This window comes from Fistularia commersonii, chromosome 17 (genome assembly GCF_037954325.1).
Source record: "Fistularia commersonii isolate RoL2024-O1a breed Wild chromosome 17, RoL_Fcom_v1.0, whole genome shotgun sequence".
NCBI classification, from domain to species: Eukaryota; Metazoa; Chordata; class Actinopteri; order Syngnathiformes; family Fistulariidae; genus Fistularia; species Fistularia commersonii.
Window position 1 is genome coordinate 11,529,792 of NC_141300.1, and position 25,716 is coordinate 11,555,507.

General features: G+C 47.1%; 1 protein-coding gene across 2 annotated transcripts; it reads left to right on the top strand.

Moving 5' to 3' along the window:
- The first annotated feature begins 145 nt into the window (after positions 1-145).
- On the top strand, positions 146-23,033 carry far1 (fatty acyl CoA reductase 1). Of its 2 annotated transcripts, none has more exons than XM_086163049.1 (13): positions 146-242; positions 7,776-7,904; positions 8,620-8,736; positions 9,137-9,312; positions 9,773-9,952; positions 12,614-12,791; positions 12,916-12,960; positions 14,179-14,306; positions 14,390-14,457; positions 14,761-14,932; positions 19,015-19,144; positions 19,258-19,385; positions 20,574-23,033. In XM_086163049.1, the coding sequence occupies exons 2-13, from the start codon at positions 7,836-7,838 to the stop codon at positions 20,731-20,733; spliced, it is 1,551 nt and encodes a 516-aa protein (XP_086019175.1). In that variant the 5' UTR covers positions 146-242; positions 7,776-7,835; the 3' UTR covers positions 20,734-23,033. The 2 variants fall into 2 exon arrangements, with proteins under 2 accessions (XP_086019175.1, XP_086019174.1); XM_086163048.1 differs by lacking the exon at positions 146-242 and adding an exon at positions 1,455-1,585.
- Positions 23,034-25,716: the final 2,683 nt, after the last annotated feature.

Below are 25,716 nucleotides of genomic sequence, written 5' to 3' on the forward strand. Positions count from 1 at the left end.
TCGTTGTAAAAAATGCCATCCTTGGAGTTTTGCGCCCTCCTCCTGAGAGACACCCGAATGCTTGGTTTTACAAGGTCAAAGGCTGCTTGTTTGTATTCCTCTTTTTTTCTGTCTGGTTTCAAAATGTCCCCATGTGTCATGTGGTTGTCTCTGTCTCAACCATTTTGAATCTTTTTTTTTTAAGACAGAAACCAAAACCACTGGACCCCAAGTCATCAGTTGATTATTTATCTTCTCTAAAAGTAAGTTGATCATTTCATGTCTTCTTTCTGCTAATTGTCCAGGGGATGAACTTTTATATTCACACGTGTTTAATTAATGTTCATTCACTGCTGATTTTTTCATGCAGTATCCATTTTATTTCATTTCATCTGTTATGCGGGCAGTATTGTGGCGCAGTGGTTAGCACTTCCCCCTTGCAGAGAAAGTAGAAGATCAGTTCTGACTGCCGGCCTTTCTACGTAGAGTCTCCATGTTCAATTCTACAGTCACATATTGAGACTCCATCTGAATGAGTGAATGGTTGCATGTCTCTATGTGCAGGTTGAATGAGAGAGTGAACGGTTTAATGGCTTTATACAAGTTATGAATGGTTGAATGTCTGTATGACACGTGAATGAGAGGGTGAATGATTGTGTCTCCATACGTGGCCCTGTGATCAACTGGTCTTGGGTGCACCCCACCATTGGCCCAAGGAGCACAGGATAAGCAGTGTAGATGATGAAGGAAAAGATGAATGGATGAATTTGTCATTGAATTCCAATTCATGATATAGTATGCGTGTTATTCAGGATTCAAGGATGCAAAGCGTTTATTGTCTCACGGTCAATGCGGATAGTATAACACAAGTATTAGCATTACAAGTATAAACCAAGTACACAGGAGCACAATGAGAGGAGGCATGTGAACAATGTTGTGCACTATATAGCATGATTTTCCAGTCGCAGACTCAAAACTGGGAGTCGGAAAGAAATCTCAAGAGTAGCAGCACGCTCCCGTCATGTCGGCCCTTTGGTGTAAGCCGGTAGCCTTCCAGTCTTAGCGCCGTTGTAGCTCATCTGTGCATCATCTTGGGGCTTATGACGATATCAAATGTGTTTGATATTATCACAAGTCTTTGCCGTACGTCACTGTAAATTAATAACCAATAGATGAAGGAAACAGGGAAACCTGGCACCAGCTTTAAATCTAGCTTTAAACTTTAAAAACCCGTCTGGCTGCTGTGAGATGTTAGTGTTTACACAGGTATTTTCAAAGTCTTAGAATTAGCTGTGTGAAAAAACAACTTCCGGTTCGAATCACGTGACCCACCATCACAGGGGAGGGGGTCGATTTTCCTCGCCCTTCGGTGTGCGGATCCGAGCGGGAGTGAGACCTCTTCGTCCTCCTCTCTGCCGGGGACCGTTGTCCGGTGACGTCACGGCGACTCGTTATACGCCCCCCCCCTCCGGTCCCCTCCGCCGCCCCGGGCAGTCAGTCGGTGTGTGTTCGCGGGGACTCACGACGTCGCGTACCGGAATCTTGGAAGAAGAACCGGGGGGGGGAAGAAGAGCCGCCGCCGCCGCCGACGACGACGACACTTCGGGTACGTAACGGCCGTGGGGGTCGAGACGTGAAACCGGAAGGCGGATGAGGAGGCGCGGAACCGGCGGCCAGGAAAGAGATGTGGGATGCGACGGCGGCGGCGGCGTCTAAGTTGTACCGCGTCGTGAAGTTGTGTAGTTGCTCGGAGGGACACACACTCTCACACTTTAGACCCCCTCCCTCCCCGTTTAATACTGACTAACTGTGTGTGTGTGTGTGTGTGTGTGTGTGTGTGTGTGTGTGTGTGTGTGTGTTCGGGAAACACTTTTTTTTTTCTTCTCCCACCGGCTGTCAGGAGAATCACGGGTCCGGTGTGTGACGCCTCTCTCCGGGCGTGAGGTTCCTCCGCGTTCCGCCGCTGCGGAACCTCCATGTTCAGATGTTTGGTCTCCACGTCTGCCTGGAAAGATCTCGTTCAAGCAGGGTTTTAACCGCTTTGAAACTTTTTGTCTAGAAAGTATCAGTTTATCGTTGTTTTCTTTACTGGAAACCCACTCCGGGTCGTTTTGTGATATTCCTTTTCACAGCGAAAAGGTCCCCGGTTGAATTCCCACGGGGGGGGCGCTTTCTGCGTGGAGTCTCTATGTTCTCCACGTGTCTGCGTGGGGGTTCCTTAGTGTTCTCCAAGATTCCTCACACAGTCCACACACATGTGCATATCTATGAATGAATAAATTGTTAGTCTCTATGCTGTGAATGAGGGTCCAGACTTGTATGTCTTTGTGACAAATGAGTGGGTGAATGCTTGTATGTCTTCATATGTGGCCAGTTAAAGCTGCGATCGGCACTGACCCCGAGTGCAGGATAAGTGTTATCGATAATGAAACACTTCATGATCTTAGCGTGATGTTTATTTTTTATTTGGACTGATTCCACGTTGCATACTTTTTGCGCATGGGACCTTTTTTCTGAGATTTGATTGGCTGCTGCCTGGAACCGGACCAGAGGCTGTTTCTCCACCGATCAGAAGCGGTGTGTGCAGATGGAGATCCACGAGCGACCCCGCCAGCTCACGGTCTCATGACATTAGTTACGTTTCGTCCGACTCGTGAAGCAGATTATTGTTTCCAAGAAAAGGGAGTCTGTGGGGAAAAGAATCTCTGGAGGAGCAGCTTTGGTTGAGACCATTTATCATGGATGCATTCAGAGAGCTGGGGGCGGATGGACACGTCCTTCGGGTGGATCTACAGGTATGGCTCAAGTTTTTGGTCCCCTGAAAACGAGGACCATGAAGATCTGATGATATTTGGAGAGTCAAGGCAAGATTATGTAAAGATCTGTGAGGCCGCCAAGGGCCACGGCGAACGTTTGCGGAGGAACTCTAGTTTTCTTCTTGGGCCTGCAAGCTTGAACCCAGGTCATATGATGCCAAGAAGCTCTCTGTGGGCGTGGATGGAGGCCAAGCCTCCGGCCCTGCGGGCTGTTCCATCATGATTTGATGGTTTCTAGGAAGAGAGACTCTGACCTCTGCGTCTCAAAGATTGTTGTAGTTGCTTATCACCCAACTTTGGTTCACAGTCTGGTGGCGTTCAGTGAACCAGGGTTTGACAGTTTACACCCAAAAACTTTTGAGTGGATGCTTTTTAAAATTTCACTCAAATGTGCAAACCCAGAAAAAGTTTTTTACCAAAGCTCCTTTTGCGCTGTCAGAACTTTTTGCAGTTCCTTGAACCTTTTCAGGAACCGGTCCATTTCTGCATTCAGTAGGTCTGCATTCAGCAGGTCCTTCAGCAGGTCCTGGAACCATTTTAGCTCCTACTCTGAAGCGGGTCTTACAGGTCCAGAGCTAGCAAGTAGCGGGATTCTTCTGTGCAGTCCATGACTATTATTTCTGGCATGCAGAACATAAATGCTGAGGTAACTTCCACCTCCATGTTGTCCATATCGTTGTCTTCTTCCCGGTGGCTTGTTTTTCAGCATGGACTTTAGGTGCACGTCACACTCTGGTCTTTTACAGCCTTTGGGAATGCAAAACTAAATGGCTCTCCTGGAGGAGGTAAGTTCCTAGGATCAGATTTGAGCTGGGAAGTTCTAGGAGCGTTACTGTCAGAGAGCAGCTGTAAAAAGCGTTAAGGATATTTTTCTTCAGTTTAAGGGAAACTTTATTTGGATGCAGTTTGCCCAGCTCAAACTCCGCCTCTTGTGTCCAACCCTGCGATTCTGGTGATCAATTATTGAGGGAGAATGTACGGGATCAGTTTTCCACAGAGTCTCTTTGGTCTTCTGCGACAAAGGTTGCGGCAAGAAGTCATCCATCAATACCAAAGAGACAAGCTTGTACAAGTAGGATCAGACTGTTCAGTGCGCCAGGGTGGAACGTCATGAACCGCTGACAGGTGGCTTCAATGCCTATCTAAGGGTTAATCTGAATAGTTTCATGTGGCCTCGGGATCCGGCGGTGATGGAGAGGCTTGTCAGCGACCTGACAGCATAACTCAGCTGAATGAAAGTGCTTGTTTGGGCCTCTCCTGGTGGCACTGTAGCAACAGCCCATCTGTACTGGGATCAAGAGTCACCAAAGGGAAAGCTGCGTTTATTAGCACCACCCGAGGGGGGGGGCTCTGGTTTCTTCCGGCTGTCTGGTCTTCGCTTAGACCCTGTCTGTCATTCATGAACCTGGAATCCATGCTGCTGTGGACAAATGGAACCAGAGGTGCAGCATGAAGTAGTCTTATCACAGAGAACCCTTCTTTAGCCAACTGGACTCGATTAACTTCTCCCTAAAGATTAATTGGACACTTCAGTGGCCCTGAAACTCCTTGGCTATTTTTAGCCACTCTGATTTTCAGGCAGTACGACACTGATAATTGGTTATTTTTTTCTTTGCTAACTGTTGGACAGCTTCTTGCTGATTTTACAAGTTTTGAAAGTTAGAGTTCTACTTTCTCTGTGAACAAGGCTCCTGTTTGTTGTTTCAAGCTCAACAATCGCTATGATATTCAAGATTAAGATACAAAGTATTTATTGCAATATGTGCAGTGTAGAAACCCGTGTCCCCTGTGCAGTGGCTGATGAGGTCTTCTCTCCTTCCTCATGTCCACTATCATCTCCTTGGTCTTGTTGAGGATGAGGTTGTTGCCCTCACACCACTTCACCAGACTGGCCACCTCCATCCTGTAGGTCGTTTCATCTTCGCCGGTGATGCGTCCAATCACTGCGGCGTTGTCTGCAAACTTCAGAATGATTATGTCCTCATGGGAGGCGGAACAGTCATGGGTGAACAGGGTGTATAGGATGGGGCTGAGGACACATCTCTGAGGAGTGCCTGTCCCCATGATGATGCTGGCTGGGGTCCTGTTACCTGTCCTGACAGAATGGGGTCTGCCAGTCAGGAAGTCCAGGAGCCAGTCACAATGGATGGGGTGCAGGCCAAGGGTGAACATTTTGTGTGTGAGTTTGAGGGGTATGACCGTGTTGAATACAGAGCTGTAGTCCACAGAGAGCATCCTGATGTAGGAGTCTTTGTTTTCTAGGTGGTAGAGGGAGTAGTGAAGGGTGGCGGCTATAGCATCTGAGGTGGACCTGTTGGGCTGGTATGTGAATTGCAGTGGGTCTAGGGTTTCCGGGATCTCGTTCTGAATGTGGGTCAGGACCAGTCTCTCAAAGCACTTCATGATGATCTGAGTGAGTGCTACTGGCCTGTAGTCATTCAGGCAGGTGGGGGACAACGTGCTCTTGAAGCAGGTGGGGACGGTGCTCTGGCTGAGGAAGAGGTTGAAGATGGCGGTAAGAACCTCAGCCAGCTCACAAGCTGCCACAAGCTCTGAGGGCACACCCTGGGCTGTTGTCTGGTCCGGTGCTTGCAGGTTTTGATCCTTCTGAGCTCTCAGCATATCAGGTCTGATGATACTTTTGGGTTAGAGGAGGAGTGAGAGGAGGGGTCGGCGGTCTCATCGTGTGTGTGACTCACCTTTGTGTTGTGGTTGGGGTTCTCACAGGTTGTCTGCAGTGATGCCGATGCTGGGGGTGGGCTTATAGTCCGTGATGTGTTGCAGGCCTTGCCACATCCGGCTTTGTGGTGGCTTTGTACCAAGGAGCCAAGTGGTTTCTCCCCGGGTTTTATCAGAATGGGGTGGGGGTAAACCCCCCTGAAGAAAGTATCTGTATGTTGTACGGTACATCTTGACTTTTGGACAAAAATTTGACATATTAGTGCAACAGTTGTACCCTTTTGATACTTCGGGAAAAAGAACGCAGTCGTACAAAAGCAGATTTTCTCGAAGAATATGGCCTCTTTTGTAGAATATTTGGTTTCTAACCATTTTCAACATGCGGGATCAAACAGAAATTGAAGCAACAAATGCACCAACCGGCCCAGTGGTGCAAGCGCAGCAGTAAGCAGGGTAGACTATCTTGGTAATGGTGAGCACTGGGATACCTTTCTGATTCTTTATCCAGTTCTCTTTATAAATTGGATACACTTGTGAGTGTTTCCAGCTAGTGTCTCTCTTGTTTCTATTACTCTCACACTGCTTGTTCGTAAACACACTGTTTGCCTATCAACGTGGTGGAGCCCATCGGTCTGAGAAGCTGCAGGACCGGTTTGGCCAGGGCGGCCGGCAAACACACTTCGAGGTTCATCCACAACCTCTGGAGGTAAATTTTCACCGCAGGTGGGAAATGATTAACAATTTTCCCTCTGATTCATTCGTGTTTGAAACCCTCCCTATATAGACTGCAGGGTGTTTCCCTGTCAGGTAAAGTGGTGGTTAGAGTATGGACGTGTGTGTTTAATTGTTGTTTTGGCTTTGCTGCTATGTAAGCCGTAGGTAAAGATGAAACTGAGACTGTGTCCGTGTACTCCTTGCATACCCACACTCCTTGTTGTGCCATTTTGTGAATCATTACTTTTTACTGCCTGGACTCATCACATGGTCACTGACCATTTCACCTGCTGAGCTTCAGGCCTTTTCCTTTTCGAAACAATCTCTAACATTGCCATCTTCAGTAATCTGAGTTGTAAAAGGCGACGCTGATGTGTTGGAGCTTGGTAAGAGTGCTTCCTGATTAAAATTGGAGGTACCATTCTAGAAGGAACATCAAGATTCACCTGAACAACCATGAATCAATCTCCTCACTGGACCTCTTAGGGTTTCTTGTATGCCATCAGAGCTGAAAATGTCATTGTGAAGTACTGTCTTGGCTTGTTTGAGAGGACTTTTGATGTTGGCAGGAGCAACCCAGAAGTCTTTTTGAAGGAAAATGTCTCAAAAAGTTTCTACCAGGAAACTTTTGTGCTAAAAGTTTGCTGTAGGCTCATGACTGTGTCCAAAGCAAGGGAGAATGTTGAGAAGGGGTCAAGAAACGTGTTCAAGCAGGTTGGAACGGGTGGAGACAACTGCCAGAGGTTAGAGATATCCGTCAGAATGGAAGGTGTAGAAGATGGTGAGAGCAGCCATGATGTTTGTTTTACTATTTCTGCGCTGACAGGAGGCAGAGCTGGATGCACCAGAGATAATGTAGAGGTTCTGTTTGGGAGTGAGTAGGAGGAATAGGATCAGGAGCGAGTCCATCAGAGGGACAGCACCGACAGATATTCTGGAGATAGTCAGACTGAGATGGTTTGGGCATGGACACGGTTATTGAAGGTCTGGGGAGAATAATGCTGAGGTTGGAGCTGCCAGGTAGGAGGTCCAGAGAAGACCAAGAGAGGGGATTTATGGATGGAGAAAAGAGGCTGAAGAGGAGAAGATTGGATGGAGCAAGATGATTTGCTGTTGCGACTCCTGAAGGGAGCAGCCCAAAGGGAAAGAAGACTCGTGAATGTCCAACATCACAAGAAGCTGGCCAAAACCAGTATCCCTGTTTCGTTGCATCCAACAAATAAACCTCCTGACATTGTGAGGTGTGGATCCTGGGCACCCATTGGTTTGCAAACTCCGTGTCCGTGTGGGTGTGTCCCTGATAGGATGGGCGCCTAGAAAGGCCTTCAGTTCAGCACCCACTGCTGCCACTACTACAATCATTATATGGATATATGCTAACACCCTCTGGTACAATAATGTGTCTTATCAAAGGTTTAAATTGCCACTTTGAAAGGTAACATTTTCAGGTTTGATGTCATTATTTTCAAATGAGGTAGATATTTAGGTCATTTATGCGAACAATTACAGTGTCTGTGTATCAAGTTTTCATTCTGTGTGTGCTTATATGTGTGTGTGTGTGTGTGTGTGTGTGTGTGCTCCATGCAGGTGGAGCAGTGCAGTGTTGTGTTTTAAAGGAGCTCGGTAACCAGGACGGCAGACGACACCATGGACATCCCAGAATACTATGCAGGGAAAAATGTGCTGATCACTGGAGCAACGGGCTTCATGGGGAAGGTACAATAGCTGTGATTGGACAGTAGCCAGCAGTGTGTGTCTGTGCTCGATGACTTCAACAACGTGGCAGTTTCAAACTCGCAAGTGCAGAAATCCTGTACTGCCACGATTAGCTTTAGCGATCCCTGCGCCCAATTGGAGCAGAATCCCAGATGTAAAGGACACGTGGACTTTTGGGTAGATGGGCAAACTATCAGTGTGGGTTTAATATTTATATCCAGTGTTAATAATGACCTTATATTCAACATATATGCAATCAAGCTAACGTAAAAGTTACAACAATGTTGCCCACTGAGTTTCATTGATGTTATTTTTAGCTTGAAGGCTAATGCTAACTAAATTATTTCGGGCCAGATGTCCATGTTATTTAGGCAAACTGATTACTGGAGTCTAGTAACGATAAGCATATGCTGCAAGCTAGTCAGAAAGTAAGCTGCTATTGTTAGCTTTCAAACGTTAACTGAACAAACCTTCTTTTAATTCAGTGCCCGTGGCAAAATTTCACAAAGGTGTCTTCTTCAATGCTGCCGCAGTACATACAGTTTGATTGAAACTAAAACAAGGACAGTCAATGTAAATGACAGCTTAGTTGTTAGCTTACATTCAGAGGAAGTACACGTTGCCCTTCCTCCTAAAGTGCAATATAATGGTTATTAACTGACTTCTCTCTACCCTAGTTGGCATTTGGTTTCTCTAAATAGTGCCTTCGTTGCAGGTCCTACTGGAGAAGCTGCTCAGATCCTGCCCAGGAGTCAAGGCCGCTTACGCGATGGTTCGGCCCAAAGCAGGCCAGAGTCCTCAGGCCCGAGTCACTGACATGGTAAACTGTAAGGTATGTGTTCAACCACCTAGGCTTGAAATCCCTCATTGACTTTTTTTTTGTTGCTGTTAAGTGAAGCAGAGTTGTGCTGAATACGCTCCATGACATCTCTGGAATTCACCCAGGGTGATGTATTTTGACCACTGAGGCCTCCACATACTCCGTGAGAAGCCAGAGCTATGTTCCGATTCCTGGGGCTGCCAGAACAAGAGCGAATTTCTTTCTGGCCTTGACATTTCAGTATTTCCAAGAAATGCAGGTGTAGCACTCCTGCACTGGAAGTCCTCATAGTCCTTGCCCACAAGTCATGTGTACTAAGCATTGGTGGAATCTGAGAGAAACAACGGCGCAGTCCCTGAGATTCCACAACAAGGACACTGTTTTTGATGAGTCTGACTTCATTCCCCACCAGCTGTTTGAGAGGCTACAGGAGGAGCAACCCTGCTTTGCAAAGAAGATCTTTGCCGTGAACAGTGACCTGACGCTGCCTGACCTGGATCTCAGTAAAGATGATCAGAACATGCTTGCGGAAAACATCCACATCGTCTTCCACTGCGCTGCCACCATTCGCTTCAACGAGCCTCTGAAGTGAGTTCTCAGCTTTTGTACTTCTGGGCAACCGGTCGTGTTGTCGATGCCACATTTCGGTCACCTTAAAACGACTTAAGACAAGACAGTTGGTCAGATGTGCTTGAGGTGGACAAGAATTGAAGCATATTTGATCTCAAAGATTATAACTCTTGATTTTAGTTAAAACAGCCACAAAACATTAATTTACATTGGATTCATTTTCTGATTGAAGTTTGAATTATTAGCAGAAATGTAACAAGGTGAAAGTGAACTTGAAGAAAAAGTCACTTTGTCCCGAAGTCCAGAGCATTCCAAAAATGTCCTAAAATGTTCATCATACAGTCACAGAAAGGGAAGTTTGCTCAAGTTCTCGGGGACTTTTTGGAATAAGTCCTCGCACTGGTTGGCATGAGCTCCCTGGACCGTGCTCGACATTTGGGACTGATTTTCATGGGAAATGTCCTTTATTGGCCAACAGAGATGCAATGCAGCTGAATGTCTTGGCCACCCAGAAGATGTTGGCTCTGGCGCACAAGATGAAGCACCTGGAGATCTTCATCCACGTGTCCACAGCCTATGCCAACTGTGACCGGCAGCTCATCGAGGAGGTGGTCTACCCCCCGCCGGTGGACTACCGCAAACTCATCGACACACTGGAGTGAGTGGGAAGTCTACAAACTGTATGTGGGAGTGGCGGTGAACAGGGGGTCAGTCTTCAGGGTGTAAGGTGGTGCTTCTTTGGCCAGATTATTGTAATAATACCCTGGATGGAGAGGACCTTATGTTATTCATTTAGAGCAAAAAAAAAAAAATCAAAATGTGTTCCATTGGCTGAGGCCCAAAATATAACAAATTGGCATCATCAGGTGGGGACAATGATTTGTAGTTTTATTTTTCTCCCAGGTATATCTTGACCATACATTGACCAATCATGAGTCCAGGCTGCAGTATGTAGGTCTGTACTTTGTGACTGAATGATGTCATTCCAAGTCCTTTGTTTGTATGCACAGGATGGTTGCTCTCACTAGACTGTAGTTGTAATGAGGAGACATCTAGTGACGCTACATGACAGTGTCAACAGGACTGTCGCATCTTTTAGTTTAAAAGTGTATTTTCTTGACCAGTGTTTACAAACTGCATTCCAATGACTTTTTTTACACAGTATTCAAACAAAGCAAAGGCTCCTTCCTGGATGAAATCCACACCTGAGCATTAGTGGCGCGGTGGGCACCACCCAACTCTGTCGGTTGTCTCAGGATTCAGATTTGCATATGATTGTTGGACTGAAATGTGCCGTGGCACCCAGGCAGGTGAGCAATAGCAAGACCAGACAAGGTCTGCGAGTCTGGTCTGGCTGTGGCCCTTGAAGTGGAGTGCAGTTGGTGGGGTTTGAGATGATGTTCTCTAAACTTAAGCCAGGTCCAATGCAAGAAGGAAATGTTTGAATGGATCTATACTCAAACTCACAGCTTTCAGAGCTCTATTGCAAAGTCCTCGCTTAGAGGCACGGTTCGTGCCGGTACATCTGCATCATCAGCCGTGATAATCTAATTGGACCATTGTGATTGAGAAGTTGACGAATCAAAGGGACCCGAACAAAGAATGAAACCGTAGAACCATATATGTGGCCTCAGAAACCTGTTAACAAAGCTGACGCACATACTATATCAAGATCAGTAGTGTCTGCCGCCAAGGTGATAGTCACCATGGCTCACGCTGCTGCTGTTGTGGGGCTGGGGTTTGAAACAGGAGATCCAAGGCCTTGTGTACTAAACATGTGGAGCACACACTGAGCGAACATTCTTGGGGATTACCACACCATCTCAAATCTGAAAGCCACTTTCTTGTGCCAGGTTTGGCATTTGTGCACCGACAGTCCCGTTGTGTTCTCAGTCAGCCAGGAAGTCCAAAAGAGCCGGGTTGCGCCCACAGCTATTGATTGGCACATCAAACATCACCTTCCCTTCAACTCCTTTTGGCATGACAACACCGCAGACTTCAACCTTGGCGCCATCTTCGTGTGAAAGGGTGAATGCAATCCAGTGGAAAGCGATTTGAGACCGCGAGGTCTGAAAGCTTTCTACTAGTGGAGACCACTGCCCTGCCCTTTGACATCAAGGCATAATAAGTCAAAAAAAGGTAGATGATGAGCCACTCTGAGAGGCTGGGAAAGGGGTCAATTCAGGTGTCTTGCACACCCAGACGCAAATAACAGTTTTGAGTTTTGTGTTCAAACTGACATGATGTAGTGTAGTGTATCTAGAGGTATGTCCCCACATGCAGCAGGAAGAGTCAGGCGATACACGTTGTGGCCTCACCAATGCATATGCTTTGTGGTGGTATAGCCTTTAGGATTAATAGCAAAACATGCAATAAATATGAAGAGTGCTGCCCCTTTGGAAAGACAATAAATTAAATCAACCCTACACATGATTCAGTATTTATTGATACCGTAATGCAGGATACAGTGGCCATTGAAGCGCCAGACTGCTTGGTTGTCTGAACCAGATTAGTGAGCCATCAGGCGCCTCTCACTGTTTGTGGATCTAAAGTTGGATTAACAGGATGGAAAATATGGACAGAAGAAAGACTTTTGAGGGATGAGTGTTGAAGAGCAGAAATCCCAGTGGAGAGGATTTTCATTATCTAACCCACGAATCTGTTTTTTAAGTCACGAAAAGGCCCCCCCCCCCCCCTCGCCATCAGCCCAGGCATCGGTCAAAGCTTGTCCTGAGGCCCTTCGCGAACTAATGGGTGTGTTTCAGGCCCAACAGTGATAGACTAATAAGAAGTTAAGCTCAGATGCCCTTTAAGAGCCTGTTGCATCAGCTGCGCAGGTGTTTGGCTGCCATAGTAACCCAAGAGGTGCGCTTACCAGAGGGAAGACAGAGGAATCCTTGGTGAGCTAATCACCTGTGATTCCCCCGTCAACAATAAACAATAATAAAAAGGTAGCGCCACCCAGGTAGCAAAGATACTGAAGACCATGCATTTGCAGATGGCATCTCAAATGCAGGTGCACAATACCGCATTCAAAAGCTAATCTTGTTTCGATACCCTGCCCCACGTCTCCAACCGCAGCAAAGCCCGAGCGACGGCTTAAATGGAACCCCAGCGATCTCGTCCCATGCCCTCTATTGAATTACCGTTTCCGTCTACGCCGTTTTGAAATAACAAACGGTGCAGAGTTAAGAGGGATGAAATTTGAGCTTGTATGCATTCATGCATGCTCGAGTCTCTGTTGTAGTTTACCTCACTGAATAATTTAATCAACAGGAGATTAATTGTTTTTTTTTGTTTGTTTTTTCATTGTCACCAGCTGGATGGATGAGGACCTGGTCTCTGTGCTGACCCCCAGGCTGATCGGGCAGCGACCCAACACCTACACTTTCACAAAGGCCTTGGCTGAGTATCTGGTGCAGCAGGAGGCCGGAGACCTGAACGTGGCCATCGTGAGACCCTCCATTGTTGGGGCCAGCTGGAAGGAGCCTTTTCCGGTCCGTCCATATGTCATCTCCTAATCCTCAGACATGTTCAAACCCGTGAACAAAGTGACTTAAAAGCCCGCCATGTCTGTCCGTCAGGAATCCAGCCAGTAACGTTTTCTTCTGACTCTTTCAGGGGTGGATTGACAATTTCAACGGACCCAGCGGAATATTTATCGCGGTAAGAAGTAAAGGTATTATTATACAGGGCGCGCCCAGGTGACAGATCGGAGAATTTTAAATGTCAAATTCAGTCCCCAAGTGCGTGGCAGTGTATTGTTTAAATCTTTACGACCACTGACCCGTGCTTTTGAGCAGAAAAGGCCTCATATTAGCCCCTGGTGGTTGGCAGTGCTCATAAGCCACGCCCATTTACTGGGACCTTTTCTGACCGTGATATTAAACCCCTCCCCGCCGTATCACCCCACCACATTTGCTCCAGTATCAAAATAAAACTGGTTTGACCTGGTTTGGGGATAATGTCAATATTTACCAAGCACCAGAAGAAATTGCATCTTATCTCACCGGGGGGGGGGCAATACGAAAGAATAATGTTTGTTTTCAGCAGGTGATTAAAACCTGTTTCCTGAAGCAATGTGGAAATCGACACCCACTACTAGATGTTACTAGAAATATTATGGGTGATGGGAGATGTGATGATACATTTTGGAGCCTCTCACAGATAAGGGTTAGTGATAACAGACATAATCAAACATTTGGAGTGACTCAATAAATTGTTCCGTTGATGTGAATATTTTATGTATCTTAGAATATTCAATTCCTATGCGTGTGAAACAATTTAAACGTAATGCCTCTGGGCTACAGTGTTTGAACTAAATAAATACTGTTGTCACTGTAATGGAACCAGGACAGCAGTTAGCTTCCTATAATTGACCTAGCATGACTTCCTACAGCTATTCCCCAAATGTTACGGCATAAGTCACAGATTGTGCAAAGATTTATACAACCAAAGCGCCAGACAAGTCTCCCCTTTAATTTGTGTTTGGCTACCCACCCATCGGAACACTTTGAGAAAGTTTTAGACAAAGACCAGTTGAAAACAATTTCCTTTGGGATTAATAAAGTTGTTCTCATCTCATCTCAAAACTATCATTGCACACCTGCTCACATCTAAAGACTAGTTTTCAGAGTTTTTCGTCTCAGACTGCGATTTTACAAAGACTGAATCTTACAGGGTCACTATTTACAAGACTTCAACTAGATTCCTTCAGCAATTTTTTTCCCCACCATGCAATGTTTTCATTGCTATTTCAATGCTATTTCAGTCCCATCGCTTTTTCTGTCTCCGCTCCTGATACGTCGGAGAGTTGGCAAAACCTTCAAATGTTTTCAAGACTTTTTTAAAATTCCCCTGTCGTTACGATGTGTTGACCCCCAGGCTGGGAAGGGGATCCTCCGCACCATGAGGGCGTCCAATGACGCCGTGGCCGACCTGGTTCCCGTAGACGTGGTCATCAATGCGACGTTGGCCGCCGCCTGGTACTCTGGCTCGCAGAGCAGCAACAGGTTAGATCCAAAAAGAGGGCCTATGTTCTGTGAATCTTCTTCCCAGCACATATTTGTGGCAGCACCCTTTTGTTTCATTCTAGGCCCAAATCCATCCTGGTGTACAACTGCACCACTGGCGGGATAAACCCCTTTCACTGGGGAGAAGTTGGTAAGCCTTTGTCTTCAACGTTGCACCATTCACCAATTGTCCTGATCGTGTGTTCCCACTAGGCAAACAACACTAATGTCGGTATCTCCTTTGCAGGTAATATCAGGGAAGGGCGATTTATTTGATTTAGTGATAAGTTTTACGTTTGGAGAAAAGCCAGGTTTACGGTCTGTTAAGTAAAAATCCTCGCCTCTGCGTGTTCAGTAGGCTCTCATTTTAAATGTGTTTTTCCAGAAGAAGGTTGGGATAGAAAAGAAGCTTAAGAGCTAACACGTGGTGCTTGTCGATGATTCTGTTTCTTAGAGTACCATGTAATATCCACGTTCAAGAGGAACCCGCTCGAGCAGGCTTTCCGCCGACCAAATGTTAATCTTACATCCAATCACCTAATCAATCAATACTGGATCGCTGTGAGCCACAAGGCTCCAGCCTTCCTGTACGACCTGTACCTCAGGCTGATTGGACGAGAGCCCAGGTAACTCGACTTTCGCCGCCTCACACGAGCCACGCCTCTGCTGTTTTGAAACTCCAAACCTCCGACCCCGTACACAGACACTCATAAACACACACACACACAGAAACACACACCGCTGCTGCTTAACTTTTCTCCGCGTAGAAACCTAACGTCTTCTCGTAGCTGTCATGCTGATGTGTTTGATGCTTGTGTGCCATTTAGCTGAGAGGTAAAGGGTGTGAGATCCAGAGGGTCGAGCTGGATATTGCACTCTTTATGTCTAGTTGCTAACACTGTCTAATGGGTTTCTGGGCATCCCGGAACAATGGCTGTTAGTCCGGCTGACAAATGGACTGTGGTGGATCTTTGTTTTACCCCATGTTTCCCCTGGATCCATAAGCACATGGCTCAGGGGGAAATTGAAGTGATTGCAGCCATCCCAATTGATATTTGTGGTTGCGGCAGCACAGTCTTGCTTTGCTTTTCTTGAGAGGATGGAAGCCTTGTTTGGGCACACCAGGAAGTCTCACATGAAAACAGTGTTGACATCTCACTGATTTTCAAAGAACAGCTGATCCCAGCGTGATGTAGATTCAGTTTGGCTGCAGGCAGAACCAAAGTGACCCTGAAGTCAAACCATCTCTGTCCACACTGTCGTTTGCAAGCTGGCAGATTTTTTGGGTCCAGAACTCACCAGCCCGATTGGGTTGCTAAGGTAAGAAGAACGGCATTGGTAACTCCGCGAGCTGGTGATTTAGAAAGATAGTTTCTTTCGAGCACAGTAAACCAATCATGTCACCCTCTAGAACCACCCTCTCTGTCGTTTTCCTTAAAGTCTGTCCAGTTGCCTTTACTATGTTCAGCTAGGTGAATCAAATTAGCCACTGTCAAGCCCCTCTTCACTTGGGCCATGACTTTATCGATGTGCTGAAATCCACAGCGCTGAGACATCACTGTGGAGCCAGTTTGAAATCATGCGCCTAAAACATCCCGTTTTGATTCGAAGCCACGCTGAACATGTCTGCAGGCTATCAGAGTACCTCGGGGGTCTGAAATTGTTGTCTTAGCTTCTTAATTGGAACTTCCAGGTCAGATTGTGCCATCCCGTTTGTGTGATTGGTCCAACCAACACACGACCGTCGGATGTGAAACCTGGATGAAGACTGAACTAAACCTGGCATTGGCTGATCTGGTAGGAACCAGTATGGTTGCTTATGGTACCCTAACAGACCGCCATCTGCCGACTCGTCAAATACGAGTCAGGCGGCCTGACTCTGTCCTCGGTCATCGTCGCGATGACGTAACGCTCCTTCCACAGGACGAGGAGCCGCTCACGTTGTTCATCTGGTCGTCTCTGTGTCCCCCTTGTCCTGTCGTGTCTCTCCCACAGAAAACTGTATAAACATGACCTTCAAGACCAATCCTTTAGAGCAGGCCTTCAGAAGGCCCAATGTCAATCTGCGCTCCAACCCTTTTACTAATCAGTGCTGGACGGCTGTGAGCCACACACTTCCAGCCCTGCTCTATGACGCCTATCTCAGGCTCACAGGCCGCAAGCCCCGGTAAGGTTGCACATGACCCTTGACCCTTTCCTCTCCCCCCCCCCCCCTCCCTCCCCCGGGCAGACAGGCCCTTGCATATTTCCCACCCCTTCCCTCCCGCCCTCTCCAAGGGGAGTTTGCTGTGCTGTTTCTGGCTGGTAGTGTGGGAGGTTGGGAATTGAGTTTGAGGCTGAATGGAAACAAGTGCCTCTACTGGATGTCCAAAATTATGCTGAGGCTTAATAAGACCATGTTTTCAAGGGAAAACATGGTACAGTCATCGCGGGGGCGGGCACAGTGTTGCAGTGTTTCTCCTAAATCGGGCTGTTTGTGGCAGGCCTACTCATACTAAACACTGGCAATCTGGGATGAGGCTCACAGTGGCACACTTGTTGAAAACACTCAAACCAGAAAACAGCAATAAAGATGTGTCGGGATCTGCCGAAACTAGCCCTGAGTCAAAGAATCTAGAGACACCCTGAGGTGTGACCTCAGTCGTAGAGTAGTAGTAGTTGTAGTAGTGTAGACTGGCCTAAAATCATGATTTTGTTTTGACAATGTAGAGCTCAATACTCATAGCATCAATCAGGAGGTTGGCAGTTCCTTTCCCGACTTCTCCTGTCCCCCATGTCAAAGTGTCACCAGGCAAGACACTGAATCCCAAGTTGCTCCAGATGGCGCGGTTAGTGCCTTGCATGTGTGTTTTGGAGAATGCTATCAAGTGTAAAGCACTTTTGGAACCGCCCTCTAGAAGTTGAGACAATTTACCGTCATTAGACACATCAAACAGCAGCAATGCTGCCGATCTTTGTTTTGTTTTTCGTGTTTGAACAAGTGATTTTACTAGTCATTCAGGCTGATGTTTAATAAGCATGTGACGTTTTTTTGAATTTGCTGACGAGCCCTTAGAGAACTCCTAGAAGCATACAGAACAGCACCACTGTCTGCGGAACCTGCACTTGCTTGGCTACTGTCAAGAGGCAAGTTTGATAAACCATGACTGGCTCCCAGGTCAAACGTCTCCCAGGATCTTTGTATGAGGTGCAGTCCCACAGTCAACTAAGTCAATCCGCTTTTTGGGTGTTGATCAATGGTCATGTATCTCAAGAGTTGTTCATCTGCAGTGTGGCTCGAGCAAAACAGGTCATAGCCAGGACTCCCCCCATGTATGTTCCTGGCTGCTAATGACTCCGAGCCACTGCACCCAAGTGTGAGGAGAGTTCAGAACCTGCCTCATTTAGCCTACCCTTCCAACCCGATGTCACTGCAGCGTTACCTTAACGACGCATCACCCCAGGAGACCCTGCTGAATCCAGCGCTACATGTAATCTGTGCTCTTCTGTCATGCATTATGACATCGCCTCACAAGAATGAATCAGTGAAGCAGACACATTACCTCAGTTAAACTGCCCATGGCAAGAGGTATACTTTACAATAAAACAAAACAACCTGTTAGTGGACAGAGATAATATTCCATTTCATTCCTGCCACAAACAGTCTAATTTTGTGGGAAATACTTTTGGGTGTTGTTTTGTTTGTTTTCAGAGTGGTTGAAATTGTTGTATAATGGGGTGTAACCTGTGTTGGTTGGTGTCCATATGTTCCTGCCACTCTCGTTATTCCAGGCCCGAAAGGTTTTGCCATGACAAGTGAGCCATCACAATACATTTCACCCCCTTGTTTGGATGTCTGAAATGAATTTGGCTTTTTAGCTGTCTGGCATTCCGGCTGTAAGTAGTGATTAACTCAGCCTCAGTGCATGTTTGTCACATCCAAACCCGTCGTCTTTTAACAGAGGGAGTCTGAGTCTTCTCATTCTCCAGCAGTGTTCAAACATGCCACCCGGATAATAACCAAGCAATCTAGTTTTCTCAGCGAAGACTCCGAGTCCATCTGGCTCTCCTTGCAAAGGGTCACTGCCATTTTTGCATCAACTGTGATTTCTCTTCACTCACCCGAGTTGTCTTCACAATTAACTTTTTTACATTGTCCGAAGCTCGACATGAACAAATCAAAGGATTTGTTTCTTCCAGAAATTGGATGTCAATCGCTGCAGCTACAATTGAACATTATATTACAGTCTTTTGGCAGACGCTTTCAACCAAATTGGAGATGGTGGGGATTGAACCCTTATACATGCGAAGCGTGCACTCTACCACTGAGCTAAATTAGGTAATGGAGCTTGGACAAAGTAATCGAGTAAAGGAGGAAAGATTCTTCACGGCACATTAGATTGACAGCTAAGTTTCCAACCCTAGTTGAGATCATAAGACGAAACCGAGCAATTCACAAACCAGTGTATCATCTTTAAACACGGCAATATCTCCAAAAACCCAACTCCAATCCATTCTGGCAACGGTGACAATCTTACAGAACGACTTAGAGCTTTGAGAGATCACATTGTCTCAATAATGGCGGCCCTTTACGAATGCACCTTTCCTCTTCTCCTGCTCTTCCACCTGCACCGTGTCTGCTTACATCCACGACACCCTCATACTCCCAAAGTACCCCCCCCCCCTTTCCGATCTTTCTCCCACAACTCAATCCCTCTACTCATCCAAGGATGATGAAGACCATCACTCGTCTCCACAAAGCCATGATGGTGCTGGAGTACTTCACCAGCCACTCCTGGGTGTGGAACACTGAAAACATGGCCATGCTGATGGGCCACATGACTCCCGATGACAAGAAGGTGCAGTTTTTGGACCGCAAATGAAGACTAAATTGTATTTGGCACAAGCTAGCCTGAAAGTGGCTAGCGGCTATACATGCCCCTGACGAATGTGTTGTCGGTTTCACCTGAAGGTGTTCAACTTTGACGTCCGCCAGCTGCACTGGGCAGAGTACATGGAAAGTTACTGCATGGGCACCAAGAAGTATGTCCTGAATGAAGAGCTGTCGGGCCTGCCTGCTGCACGCAAACACCTCAACAAGTACGTGTCTGTTCCGTCACGCACGGATTTTTCCTCCCATGTCTCACAGATAGAGTACATGCGCTCTTTTCATATGTGGCGGATAATTCTCGGATGTACCATTTATAGCCCCCCCCCCCCCCCCCCCCCCGGGGTTTAAGTCTTTGCAGCCCTCTGTCCTCCGTCGAGTATGCCTTTACATTAGTGAGCAATATGCCTGTTTTTAATCTGGGCAAACTACCAGATTATATCTTCCAGTTGGAGGAAAAGTAATCCCCGTCATTTCAGATACTGTATCCAGCCTTATCCAGCTTTATATCCGGGTTCCTCCCACAGTCCAGAAACATGCGGGAGGTTCACTGGAGACCCAGATGTGAGAATGAGAGGGTGAATTGTATATTCATCACTTAAACAACAGTCTGGGTGGTTTAATGTCCCTGGTGGTGAATGGCCTCTGATGTTTGAATGACAGGGTGAATGGCTACATGACATGTATATCAGACTGAATGGTTGGATGTCTCTGTACAACTTGTGAATGACAGGCTGAATGGTATGCCTACATGACTGTAATGAGAGGGTGAATGGTTATATGTCTACGCGGCATTTATGAATTGCATGTCTACATGTCATGTGAATGAGAGAGCGAATGGTTGTATGTCTCTTTATGTGACCCAGGATGCACCCAGCCTCTCGCCCAGTGGCAGCAGGGATCTGCTCCAGGACCCGGTCGACCTGGAGAGCAGAATTATCGTTCTAGATAATGAATGTATGAACAGTTTGATCACCATGTAAGGGACCAAAAGTGGACAAATGAGCTTTCGCAGAAGTGTTCTTTTTGTCAGTCGTCTCTGAGGAGACAGGCATTCGTCCAACCCTGCTGGTCTCAGCTAGAAAGAGAAGAAAGCGTAAGGACTAATGTTCTCCGTGTTCTGAACTGGACCAGGAGCGTGATGTGTGCCATCGGGCCTCAAGTGGCTCCCAGCCTCCAGAGCTTGGAAGGATAGAGACGAGGCTGTGGAGTCTGCTATTTGTGAGCGTGACCCTCCATGAAATTAGCCTTGTAGCTTCAATTACTGGACTCATTTAGTCCGAAAGCACTCGGAAAGTCCAAAAGAGACTCTAGATCAGATTCCTCTGTGATCAGGGCGCAGCCGTGAACGTGTATGTCGGCAGCTGGATACTTTTCTCACGACTGTGTCTGTTTTCAAGGCTGAGGAACATCCGCTACACCTTCAACACCATCCTGGTGGTGCTGATCTGGCGCGTCTTCATCGCCCGCTCCCAGATGGCGAGGAACATCTGGTACTTCGTGGTGAGCCTGTGCTTCAAGTTCCTCTCCTATTTCCGAGCCTCGTCCACCATGAGATAATGAAGCGGAGGCGGGAGGGTGGCGTCGGAGGTGTCAGGACCAAGATCTGGCTGCTGGTCGTCAAGAGGTCGGCGAGTCTGTCGCCCCCCACGCTGTCGCATATCCCGGATCTTTTTTCCCGCGTCATAGAATTCACTAGAAGCGAAGCAAGACCCCCAAACTTCTATCGCCCCACCTCCACCACCTGAAGCTGCCGCCTCCGCCTGCCAGTCACAGCTCCACTGTGGAAGAAGGTTCCCCGATCAGTCTGGGCGCCGTCTGAACTTTCCATGCACAAGGACAGTCGCTTATGTATCTCCCGGTGTGTGTATGTGTGTGTATGTGAAGAATCGTCCCAGAGAGCAGGTTTTTTTTTTTTTTTTTTTTGTGGGAAATGTTATGTCACATAGCAGCGTTTGGCTGGCGGAGGAGATGCTCCGTAGCCCCCCTTCCATTGAGGAGTTGCCGTATAAACTCCATCCCATAACTATCCACGCAATGCCAACGTCACCATGTTTCGGATGGCTGCTCGAGTTCAGCAAAGCCTAGTCCGACAGGAAAGGTCAGTCGCAACAGTCGCCGTGGCAACCTGTAACGTAAGCTAGCGTGTTTTGGTCGAGGTGCGAGAATCGGAGGACGTGAACACCGTTTGTTTGGAGATATTAGCTCGGTCTGGTGATTCACTGGCATGATTGTTTTCCTTCAGTAGCCATGTTTCCATCTCATTTATGCTAAGCTAATGCAAACTTCTTGCATTCTGCGCACTGACATGATGTGAGTTAGTCTGTTAGTTTTGGGTATATATGTTAAGCTGGTGATCTCTCAAACACGATTTCGAAATCCACCGCCTCTAACATATCATGGACCTTCTCGTTCTGCCGGGAGCTGAACGTCGTAGAACGTCACGGTCGCCGTTTACCAATCGCGCGTGCCAAGCTCTGCGTGGCCTCCTCCCTGGCTCTTGCTCCGAAACTGAATCAAACCTAAAAAAGGAACACGAGTCAGGCCCCCTGGCTTCACTTTTCCTGGTCCTTCTCGTTTGTGCGGTGAAAGGCAGCGTCTGGAACCCAGACATCTCGTCCTTGTTCTCCTTCAACTGGTCCAGAGGCCAATCTCTTGACTGCTCCCGCAGGACTCGAGCACCTTTAAAAAAAAAGGTTTGCGTGGAGACTCGTAAAGCTAAAGTGATACAGATCAGCAGCATCGGGAGGAAGGACAGGAAAACTCTTCATGTCCACGTGAAAAAGTCTGTTTGACTCGTTTGTTTTTTTACTGAAGTCTGACTTCGGGTTTTTTCTTGTTCCGATGTTTCTCACAAAAATGCCAAAGCAGGTTTTGAGGCTGGAAGCGCAAGTCAAATCCGTAGAAGGAGTCCGAAAGCAGAGGTCCGCGCTTTGGCCGCGTCAGAGGCCTGATGGTCGCATGCTTTTAGCGGTGAGCATTAGCTTATTGGGGATCCATGCGATTAATCTTCATTACGCAATCTCTGTGCGTGCATGTATGCGTGCGTGCGTGCGTGCGTGCGTGTCTTCTGTGGCGATGAAGAAGCACACATGTTTTTTTTTGTTGGTTTTTTTTTGCCTTGAAACCCAGCTCTGGGGTTCATGAGTGAGGAGATGGGAACGTTCCTCTGCAGCTTCTCTGTCCAGAACCTCCCCCTCCCAAATAGATAAATCCCATAATCTCCATCCAGAAAGTTCAAGAAGTTGGTCACTGCTGGTGTGGATCAGTAGATCTCCACCTGACAGGCTCTGGAAGAGTCCCTTCGCTGAGAGCTGAACAGGGCCGCTCTATTTCCTGGTGTTTAATCCAACATGAGCAGAAACCTGGGACAACTCGTCCTCTTTCTACTCCATCATCACGGCGGTTCTCCTGTCACGTCTGATCTTGGCAATCCCTTTTATGTGGAAGTTAGTGAGAAGTCGTGTGAGGGGGCGGGGCTTAATCTAACGCATCGTTTGAGTCCATCTGGTGTGACCGTCAATCAGAAGGCCGGCTGGTCTGCCGCAGGAAGTCCTTTTCCGCTCGCTGTGGAGAAGATGGATTGGTCCGCCGAGGTTATGGATGTTTGAGGAGAGGCGTGGGGGTTGCCTGAGGGGGGGGGTGAAAAAGAAACCGCTGCTTTCTCCACGCCGTTTTACCCGCAAAGTGTGTTGTGTGAGTGTGTGTGGTCCCATGTTTCTGTGGTGGGTCGTGTATTGGACCGGGAGCCCCCCCCACCCCAGTCCTTGTCAATGTGAAGCGACGCATTCAATCATCCAATGAGGTGCCTTCTGTTTGTAAAAACCAAAACGAAAGGAATAAAGTGGATTTGATCCGTCTCCGAGTTCTTGCTTCATTTCTGCCGATCCACCACAGCAGGGGAGAAGATCCCCTGAAAACACAATTTATTTATCAATACATAAAGCAGCGGTTTGCACCTCCGTCTCACAGCCAGAAGGTCCCTGGTTAGGAGGCCTTTCTGTGTGGAGGATCCATGTTCTCATGTCTGTGTGGGGTTCCTCTGGGTTCTCCCACAGTCCAAAAGCAGGCAGGCTCACCTCCATGGCCCATCACACCCTGTGGTGACGTCCCATTTAACCCACGTTTGAGAGCTAGTCTGTTGCTTCCTTCTGCTGCAAGAAGCTTCAGGTCTTCAGCTGACTCTCCAGAAGCTCTGCTCCCCTGGTGTCTTGGTTTTCCATCCCCGGTTCCAAATCCTGCTTCGGTTTCCAAAACCTCTCGATGTGTCTGGCATTCCCATCGAACCAGAGGGGCTTTTAATAAAAAGAAAAAACAAAAAAACATGACGCACCCTGGAGAACACACACCTGACCTCATGTTTCCATCTGCTACACCTGACAACTGACACCTAGCAACCAAAGCCACCCCCCCACACACACACACACACACCCCGGGGTCTGTCCTGCTGCGCTGCATAAACAGGAACCAGGGGCTTAGCGTGGCTCCCAGAGGCCGAAACGCACACACGCCAACAGACTGGGCGGAGTGTACGTGTGCGTGTCTTAAAGCTGCAGCATCGGACCCAGTGACCGTTTTTAAATGATCATATTCGTTTTAACCAAATTATTTGTTTCAAAGTTTCCTCTGCTGGCCAATCCATAGATGCTAATGCTATTAGCATAATATTATGATGTAGTTTTAGCATTCTTACATCTGTTTATTAGTGAAGGCTGTTACACTGCCGTACTTTCATTCATGTGTAACCCCTTATATGTAATAGTTCCTCGGGATAAATCTTTCCTTGCAACTGAATGCAGGAGCCGACTGAGTAATAATTTAAGCTCCGCCTCCAGGAAGTAGAAAGAAAACATCTCAACCCTCTCCTGCTGGGTTCTAGTCGAGCTGCAGCATGAAGGCCAGTGTGTGGTCACCTCCGTGACGTCACACTGACGTCATGCACACAAAGCTTCAGGCCTTTCCAGAAGTGAGTGGAGTGTTTGTGGAGTAATTGGATCCAAGATCTTCTATTAGCGCAAAGAGGAGTCACTCTGGGGAGGTGACGAGCTTTATTTGGTGATTAGCTGGTTCAGGCTTTACCTTATTGTGTGTCTGTGTGTGTGTGTGTGTGTGTGTCCATGCGCGCATTTGGACAAGGGGTTACTGTTTTTCCATTTCTGTTGTGTATATTGTGATGTTTCTGTTTATTGCTCACCCTATTCAAAGGTCAAAGGTCAGGCGGGGGGTCCTCCCTGATTTCTTTGTGAAGCCGCTACCTGTGAAATTTGTGGATTTATGTAGATTAATCTATTAAAAATTAGCTAATTAACATTAAAGAAGCAGTGTTAATTTAATAAAGGATGGTTGCGATAACAAAATATTAACTTTGATTCTTACTTCTTATCTATTGTGACAAACAAGCTAAAACAAGCGCGTTCTTAGAAGCTGAGAAATTTTATTTTATAATTATTCGAGCCCTGGTTGAAGACATTCTACAAAACCAAAAAAAAAATTGGAATATCTCCAGTTGAATAACATCCATTTGAAAAAAAGTGCTTCATTCAAATGCATTTACATGTTGTCTTTATACTGTCTTCTGGTGAAAATATCTTAAGTGTTATGTAGTTACAGTAATGCATTAGTAACAGACATGTCATAACATAAGTTAATCGCAAGGTAAGGATGTCAACAGAAAATCCCTGCATTTCTAATATTTTGGACCTCCTCGCCCGCCGTTCACCGCACGTCCGTCACCGTGCACAACAGTCGGCATCCCTCCCGCGCTCACTTTACGACGCCACCCCCCCTTTGGGCGTTTCACAGCCGAGGGGTGGCCATTGTGTTTTTTTAACAAGCTCCGATGCCACATTTGACCTCGTAGAGGTCGAGACGCTTTCACTCGGGAGAAAAGACGCGGCTCGTCGTGACGTAGGAACACACACAGGTTCATAAAGCGCCGGCGGTCTGAGAAGAAGCCCAGTCTGGATGAGGGAACGTTCTGGCGATGATGAACGTCATGCTGCCGCCGCTGCTCCTGCTCTCGCTCTGGTTGAACCCCGGCATCCACGCCGCTGAGCAAGGTGAGCGCCGCTCTCCGAACTGCGTTTCTATCCAGCAACGTCTGACAGTTTCCTGCGTTCCCAAACAGGCTGGAAGTGCGGGCGTCCTTGGGTCGGGAGTCCTGCGATTCACTCCGCGAGGGTCGTCGGGGGATCGGAGGTCCCGTACGGCTCTCAGCCGTGGCTGGTAGGTGGCTTCTTCTCATCTTGTCAGCAAGTTTTTTAGCAGAACGTTTGTATTTGTTCACCAGATTTGAACCAGCAGCCAGAAAATCTATATAAAAAGAAAAATGTTGTTTTATTAATGTGTAATAACAGCTAATAGCTGTTGTAACAGGTCTAATAAGCTGTAATAACATTGTTTAATTTTTGCTGGATTTCTAGAATAGTGGGATTTTTAAGACTCTTGCTAATTAAAAGAACATTAATATCCAGCCGTCTTTAAAAATGAATAATAAAATAATTGTTCTGTTATTATATAATGAGTCACTCAGGAATTTATTGA

Coding starts and splice junctions, on each gene's coding strand:
- far1 (XM_086163049.1), top strand. CDS start 7,836: ATGGACATCCCAGAATACTATGCAGGGAAAAATGTGCTGATCACTGGA. Junction 8,737..9,136: donor CTGACATGGTAAACTGTAAG/GTATGTGTTCAA, acceptor ATTCCCCACCAG/CTGTTTGAGAGGCTACAGGA. Junction 12,961..14,178: donor CCAGCGGAATATTTATCGCG/GTAAGAAGTAAA, acceptor GTTGACCCCCAG/GCTGGGAAGGGGATCCTCCG.